The 8,555-nt window shown below is 45.6% G+C and overlaps 1 protein-coding gene across 1 annotated transcript in view; it reads left to right on the top strand.

The window, feature by feature from the left end:
- Window positions 1-6,417: 6,417 nt before the first annotated feature.
- Bdnf (brain derived neurotrophic factor) overlaps window positions 6,418-8,555 on the top strand; it is a 31,132-nt gene continuing 28,994 nt past the window's right edge. The window contains 1 exon segment of the mRNA XM_055599242.1: window positions 6,418-6,732. Within this exon segment, the coding sequence (XP_055455217.1) occupies window positions 6,418-6,732 (315 nt within the window).

Raw genomic sequence — 8,555 nt, 5'->3', positions numbered from 1 at the left:
TCTAGAAGTTCTGAGAAGGAGGCTTAATTTACTTTCCTGGTCTACAACGATAGGCCTGTGAGTAGGGAAGAAAACAGGATCGCCCTATAACAGCCCTTGCAGGGACTAGGAGATAGTTCAGTCTGTAATGTAGGAAGGCCTGTCTTTGACCTCTGTGGCTCACTTGAAATACCAAGTGTGGTGGCCTGAAAGAGGTTCAGACAGGCAGATCCCCCGGTGTTTGCTGGCCAGGCAACCTAACCTACCCAGTGACCTCCAGGCCAGTTAGAGACCCTTTCTCAAAAAACAAATAAACAAACAAACCAAGGTATTTGGCACTTCAGGAAGGCAAGGTTTCAAGGAACAGTACCCACAGTTGACATCTGACCTCAACATGCATATACATATGTCTTTAAACCCACATGAACACACAGACAAGTGTGTGCTCATGTACACATACACACATAGACACACGCACACGCATGTGCACACACCACTTCCGACCTATCTTTTTAAAAAAATCTACTTAGGGAATGGACTGATGTTTCTGTAGTTAAGAACACATGCTTCTCTTACAGAGGACCCATGTTTGGTTTTTTTTAGGACCTGTGTCAGGTAGTTCACAGCTACCAAAAAGCCCAGTTTCAGGCACCTGCACACATGGGGTGCTCATCAGCTCATGATGGTACACAAACATACACATGAAAAAGAACAAGGAATCGTCTTAGAAAAGAGTTTGCCTAATCATATGTTGAAAAATTATTTACCTCCAATAAATTATCACTTGCCCCATTCCTTCTCCGTCACTCTTCCTTACTCCTATTTGCCTGCCTTATGAAAACACAACTAACCATGAATAACAGTAACTGGAGCAATAGTTAAAGTTAAACTGTGGTGTGCCCTCACTAACTCTTACGTACCTCCGAGGCCTCAGAGGGAGGTTTCTTCTCATCATTGCTACATGGGGCAAGCAGATGGTCATCAGTCTATACAGTATATCAGTATATACAAACCTAAGGCAAGACAAAACAACTTAAGTTCTCACTTTCGGCAAATACTAAATGGCCCTTGAACTACACTGTAGCTCATAGCTAAGACTATACACTCCTAAAGCATGGAGATGTGTTCTATTTACCTGTTTGTGTCTAAGAATGGTGGCTTGCACATCTTGATGCTCAACAAGTTATAACCAGTTGAGCGAATTTAATTGTGAAGTGAAGGGAACCCGAAACTCATGTGGTGGTGGCTTTTGGTTGCTTCCAGATAACGCTATGTGCTAGACAGAGCCAAAGCTTAACCTTGTTGCATGCATGTGCTGTGGAGGCCTCTCCCCTCTCCCCTCCTCCATGTGCCTAGGCAGGACCAGGTCAAGAGAGTTGCACAACCTACTCAGATCTTTCAACACAAAGTTCACTTAACAAAGGCACACGTATCAAATTCACAGGAAAAAAAAATACAGCCTTGTGTACCTTCTCAATATGACTTTGGGAATCATTACAATTATCGTGTTTTATGAGTTGTCTTTCTTCATTTGTCCATGAATAACATGAAGTTTAACAGCAGAAAAATCTCACTCCAACCATTACACATTAAAAAAAAAATTTAGTTGTGTCTCAAAATTAAGGTGATCTGTTCTGGATATTTGACTCAAAGTCCTGAAACCCAGTAATTTAAGTTTGTTCATGCTTTCCATGGCTCTCCTTCCCAGCACAACCAACATGCACCATGGCTAGTAACTTCAGCTCTTATTTTCCAAATCCACAGTTCTGTGTCATTGGTGACTTTGTTCCTAACTATGTTATCTTGAGTAAATCAATGTCCCTTTCATTGTTAATCTTCCTATATTCTCAAGGAAGATCGGTACCTTAGAGGAGGGTTTACAAGTAGGTGATTCTTGAATGTCTGGGGGGGGGGGGTTAGTCTCAGCAGTTTCATAATGGTTTTCATAGTGTTTTCCTTGAACTACACAAGTATTTCCAGATGGAATCTTTTTTTTTTTGTACCCTCCTTTTCAACACTCAATTCCTAGGCCTTTGTAATTTTTTCTACTGTGTTCCCTTGTTTTTATCTGTCAATACTGTGCCTGCCAAGACACGTAATTCCTATAACAGGTGTTGGCCAATTTGGCCACATCTAAGTATGGCATAGAGTTATTTTTATGCTTTATAAGAATCTTACAGAGAAGTATTACCCAATGAATAAGGAAACTATTTTTTCCTTAAGGTGGTTTTCTCAGAACAGGCCTTATTCAGTAATTTCAGAGACTGTGAATGACACAGATCAAGGCCAAACTAGACCTTGGAAGCCATGCAGCATGGTTTTGAAAACATCTTTGTGATTCTCTGCTCTTCAGGGAAGGTTTCTGTTTACTTAATATTTTCCCTATGTTAATTACTTTCTCTAAATTTCAGCAGTGTTTGGGGTCAATTCATTTGACACTAGGCCTTTTTCCCCCCCCAAAGAAGAGTGAAGGCAAGAGTAACCAAGAAACTTCAATAAATACAATTAAGCATGAAATGCTTATAGAGATAGTAGAATTGACCTCATCCAATTAAAATTATTAATAGAAAAACATGTCAGTATCAAATCTGATCCTACTGCCTCTGTTCCCACTTGGGTAATGAGGATTAGTTTGTATTTCCTGACAAGAATAGATGGGAAGTCTCATTTCTGCTTCACTTTTGTCCTCTTGAAACATTGAGTTAGGACAGTATTAGGCAATAAATCAGAGGAATTAATATGCAGACTCACTCAAAATTAACTTTTAAGCTGCACAGTAATGATATTTCTTTTCTTCATAGTTTTTTTTTCCTTTTAGTAGTAGAGAAAACGTTGGCATCAAGAACTTAGAATTTTTTGCTCCCTATAACAATCCTTTATGTCAGAAACCAATCTTTAAGAAAAATAAAAAAGTACATGGTTCATTTTACAAATTAATATTTCTTTATTGTTGCCTTTGAGCATAAAATGAAAATAACGTTAGTGCTTTAGCATGCACCGGTAGCACTGGATACTCAGGAACCCAACTCCCACGGGAGCTGAAGCTAAATGGTGAGACCTGTCCAAAAATAAGAAAAAGAAAAATATTTCTGTAAAAAGTTTGATCATAAGCCCCTAAAGCCAATTGAATATGCTGCCAGAATAATTTTTTTTTTTAAAGAAATTATAACTTTCTGCAAAGTGATGGCACTTGGTCCATCTTGGCTTTGTTGTTATTCAGTGTAGGATAATAGATAATTGTCAGAAGTCTGGTCTCTCACTGTTCAGGTATTGCCATAATCACAGATCGGGATATTGAACAATACTCAAAAGTGGGGAAAAGTCTACCTTTTCAGCTTTACTAAACTGGCCCTTGATCTTCTCTCCCCAAATACTTCTGCCTTTCTGACTCCTTTGCCTTTTTCTCAGTAAAAATGCACCACCCACTGGAAAAGGAAGCCACAAACATTTATTTCTATACTGTCAAGGGAGAGTGGGAATAAGAAGATCAGCCATATAATCAGAGCCTCAGAATGAGAGCATGGTTTCCTTCAGTAGAAATGTAAGCATAAAAATGTGAGTGTGGCTGAAAAAAAAAAAAAAAAGGTTTGACATAATATCTACCTGAGCAGCAATAGCAATGCTTTGCTTGCAAGGTAGTTTCAGAAAAGAAGTAAATTATAGCAGGTTTCAGAACCTAGGGTCAGAACTCATTCCTAATTAATGTAAGGGTTGGAAAGTAGGCATCAGTTTGAAGCTGACTTAAAATTATTTTCTTTTTAAAATTGAGGGTAAGATTCCTCCAGTCCTTTTTAAAGATACACAGATAGCTTTAAAGATTATAATATAGACACTTAAGTCATAGCAATAGAAAAAAAAATCATAGTTGCATTCAGCCTATACCTTAGGAAGAAATGGAGGGTCTTTAAGGTGGCCCATGCCCAGCTTCATGTCCTCTGTTCTCTGTTTCCCCTGAACCTTTCATATACATTAGGTATTTCACAATAAACCACACCATCTGTGCTGTAGGAGCTTTTGTATTGATCAAGTGGTCCGTCAAATTGACAGAGTTGCAAAGCTAACTATAAGTGAAACTCTAAGAATGTGCATGTATTTGAATAGCTTGACTATTCAGACCAACAGTTTGCAAACAGACTCTAGAGGATCTTGAATTCTGATGACTTCCTTTTTCTGAAAGGCAGAGAGTAGAAGCAGGGGGCGATTCTAGCTGGAGCTCTAGAGGTCTTTGAAAGTGTATCTCTGTGCACTTGGGAAAATTACTATGAGGTTTTACTCTGGTTCTTCACTTATAAAACAGAAACAATACTTTCTGTCAGCGCTTCTGGAAGCTCTCAAATAGCAAATATTAGTAAGTTCACTTTGTTAAACACCAGCCTGAGGTAAATGAATCTCAGTATACATTATAACCACAAGACATCTGGGATCGGGGACTGTTCATACGTCGTTTTCCTCTGGCAAATTTAATGTTTAATCATTTAGAGACATACAGCAATGCCTTAACAATGATGAAGTCATTTAGATTCCACAAACATGCACATTCACATAAAAGGACCCACAGAACTTGGGGTGTGAGTCTCTGATACACATTTTTTTTGCCTCCCCTTTGAGTCACATATGACAGTTTTTCGTGATGTGACTTGATACCATCTGTAAAGGAATTGTTTATTAAAACCCTAATCCCTGGCCCTGCCTCAGCCATACTAAAGGCCAGCCTCAGAAGAAGGAACCTCCCTTTTCCCTTCTAATGCTCAGGCAGGTGATCTCCCCCAACCCCACCCCCCAAAAAAATTAAGGTCTGCCCTAGCATTTACTTATTGGCTGGATTAAAGAGGCAACGTTAACAAAGCAGGCATCTAGGTAGACGCTTGGCAGTTTGTCATACAGCTAAATGAAGACAGCCCTCCAGGCCCTAGCCATGTAATTGTTCTTCCCACTACAGGCAAGAACGGAAGTCCAAAGACCACTACTCCAGAGGAAGAGGGTTTAGTGAGGTACTCACCTCATCCCACCACCTCGCCCTAAACTCTGGTTAAAGATTTTTTTTTTTTTAATGTGTTTTTGCTGCCCAGATAATGAAAGGTTTGGCTTGTGTGTGCGTGAATTCGCTAGGACTGGAAGTGAAAACGTCTACAGGGCATGCAATGCTCTGGAACGGAATTCTTCTAATAAAAGATGTATCATTTTAAATGCGCGGAATTCTGATTCTGGTAATTCGTGCACTAGAGTGTCTATTTCGAGGCAGAGGAGGTATCATATGACAGCTCACGTCAAGGCAGCGTGGAGCCCTCTCGTGGACTCCCACCCACTTTCCCATTCACCGAGCAGAGGACTGCTCGCGCCACCGCTCCCCCCCCCCCCCGCAAGCGAGCTAGCATGAAATCTCCCAGACTCTGCCTAGATCAAATGGAGCTTCTCGCTGAAGGCGTGCGAGTATTACCTCCGCCATGCAATTTCCACTATCAATAATTTAACTTCTTTGCTGCAGAACAGGAGTACATACCGGCCACCAAAGACTCGTCCCCCTCCCCCCTTTTAACCGAAGAGAAGGGGAAATATATAGTAAGAGTCTAGGACCTTGGGGACCGGTCTTCCCCAGAGCAGCTGCCTTGATGTTTACTTTGACAAATAGTGACTGAAAAAGGTGGGTTTCTTTTCTTTCTCTTTCCTTTTTTTGATTTATTTTTTATTTTTTTCTGTTTGGTCTGCTGGGAAGCATATGGCTTCAGTGAGGTCTGTTATTGCCTAGGCTTCCCGGCTAGAAACAGTAACTTGGTGTAATGCTATCCGGGGTTATTCATTAATAAAAAATAATGTTATTATCTTGATTGAATTCTATTAGGCAAACTCCGGAGAGGTCAGGGCGCGAACTCTGGTTAAAGCCGGTGTGTTTAAGGTAGCAGAGTAAATCATAACCCCACACACTCACACGTACACTCTGTGCAGTTTCATTGTGTACTCATTTTTCCTAGCTCTGGTGCGGGAAGGTGTGTCTGGGGTGGGGGAAATGCACGCCTTCTCCCACAGAACTTGGGTGCTGGGATGGGAAAGATGGGGAGAGTTTGCAAAGCAGGGGAGAAAGGTTCGGGAGCGTGGGATTCACAAGCGCTTCCTCCCGCTCTAGGGCACATTGCGGGGAGCAGGGTTCCAGGGAATTGGGATTCGACCACCCCTCCTAGCCCAGGGGGCACACTGCGGAGGCCGTGGAGGGCAGGCTCGGGACTTTGGGGTTAAGCGACGAGCTCCGGGGAAATGGAAAGAGGTCGGCGCAGGGCGATCAGAGGTTCCCGGAGGGCTCCCGAGGGTTGAGCCCCCCCGAGGAAAAGGCGCGGCGTCCCCTTTAAGCAGCCGCCCCGACTGGGTGTCGGTGGCGCGGCGGAGCAGGGAGGGGATAGGGGCGGCGCTGTCTGACCAATCGAAGCTCAACCGAAGAGCTAAATAATGTCTGACCCCAGCGCCTGGCGCTGGCTGAGCTCAGGGTGCCCGCTGCTGCGCCGGGGCGCACCCGCTAGCTGGCTGTCGCACGGTCCCCACCGCTCCCGGGACTCCCGGGCCCGGAGAAGGAGGCCGCCCGGGGCGACGCGCCACCTCCTCCTGCTGGAGAGGCTTTGGTGAGACTGGATCCCTCCCGGAGTCACCGCTGCTGCGGGGAGGACCGGAAAGCGCACGGGGCCGGGAGCAGGGCGCAGGGGACAGGAGCGTGACAACGATGTGACTCCGCTGCCGGGGATCCGAGAGCTTTGTGTGGACCCCGAGGTAGGCGACTGCGGGGCGTGTGGGGCTCAGCGCGGGAGCCGGCGGCGCGTGCGCCCGGGAAAGTTGGCTAAGGGGACTGAGAAGTTGTAGGACCGCAGAACTCCGGCTTCACCTTGGTCCCGGGACAGCGGAGGGGCGGGGTTGCTCCCGAGGAGCATTCTCCTAGGAGCCGGGGACGTCCGGAGAGAGAGAGGGAGAGAAAGGAGAGAGAGAGACCCCGGGAATCTCTTCAGTGCGAAAGAAAAGGCCAAGGGGAGAGGACGACTTGCGCCATGGGAGCTAAGCCTGCGTCCTGGGGATCCCCGAAGTCCTCCCGCAGACGAGGAAGGGTGGTGAGAGAGACAGGGCGACAGCTGTCGGGGGCTCGGGACGGAGGGCAGCCGAGTCAGGGTTGGGATGGGATCTCTGGCCACGCGGGTTTGGACCTGGGTGTTGTGCGGTCAGGGAGTGTGGGTCTGTGCGTCCTCTGCCCTCATCTCCTTCCCTGGGTATCACAACAGGCTGTGCACTGTCACCTGCTCTCTAGGGAGTTATACTAAAGCTTACTTACGGGTCCAAGGCCAGTGGAACTGGGAAAACTTGGGACCATTCTTGCCGCGGGAGCCTGAAAGGGTGTGCGGAACTCCGGGACAGCCTGCATCCGACCCTCTGCCCATTCTGCACGCCTACCTCCGTTTGGGCATCCTCCCGCGGAAGTAAAAGTTTTAACTTTCATCGGGGAGTAGGTTGGGTGTCTGTGGAGAGTAATGAGGCCGGTTTTGGCTTTTTTGGGGTGTGGGGGTGGGGGTGGGGATGGGGGTGGGGGGATGCTGAAACAGGAAGAGGAATGGATGAGAGATCTAAGCCTGAAAAAAAATAGCTGAGGATGGGGATTTTGTGTTTGATGGCAAGGGTGAAGGGAAAATTGCTGCCTGGGGGTCTCCCCGGGAGCTGCTTGGAGGGAGGTGAGCCACAGGCTGCGGGGGTAAACTGGTGTTTTACTGAAAACAGTTCGTGGGTTGGGGGTGGAGCCTGGGCTAGGAAACCGGGTATAGGGACTAGGGGTGGAGGTGGGGGGAGGAGCACAGGAGGTGGAGAGGGAGGATTCAGAGGAGGGAGAGGAGGGGCAGGAGAGCTGAGCTAGGAAGGTAGAGGGTGCCCTCTGCCGGCCACACTGCCAAGAGCAGCTCCTGGGGGCGGTCGGATGGGGGTGGGGAAGGGCTTAGGGGCCCTTGGGCTGATGATCATTGGGGTGTGAGGGAAAACTTGTTGAACGGTCTTTCCGATCAGCTGTCTGAGATGGGTTGCTCGGGTTGGGAATTTTGACTTGGTACGTTTCTTTCGTCGAGTTGCCGGGATGCTTTGATGAGCCACCTTTGACGATATGATGGATCTTAGGTGGGTCCTCCCGGTGTCCAGCAACACTAGTCTCCTCGGTGTCAGCAGCAACCAATCAACATTTTTTTCTCTCTCTCTCGCTCTCCCTCACACAAGAATGCAGGATGTTCTTGGCTAGAACCACGTTTCTGCCAGTTTATTACGACTTTTAAAAGTTACCTTTCTAGAGAAAGCGACGTGGAATGATCATTGTTATCTAATTGCATATGAAAGGTTAAATGAGTCCCCTTTCTCAACAATAGGATCAACTTACTGAAAATATACCTCTCTTTTAATTCTTCTCCAAAATCGATTTCTCAAATACATTAGTTATAAGGTCAAAAGCCATTTTGATCCTACGATTGATTTTTGTTTTGTTTTTGTTTTGTTTTTTTTGCTTTATTTATTTATTTACTTATTTATCTATCTATCTATCTATCTATCTATCTATCTATCTATCTATCTAT

Source organism: Psammomys obesus, unplaced genomic scaffold (genome assembly GCF_907164565.1).
Source record: "Psammomys obesus unplaced genomic scaffold, mPsaObe1.curated_primary_1811, whole genome shotgun sequence".
In the NCBI taxonomy this organism is placed as follows: domain Eukaryota; kingdom Metazoa; phylum Chordata; class Mammalia; order Rodentia; family Muridae; genus Psammomys; species Psammomys obesus.
The sequence above is the reverse complement of the archived record's forward strand: the minus strand, read 5'-3'. Positions and strand labels throughout refer to the sequence as shown.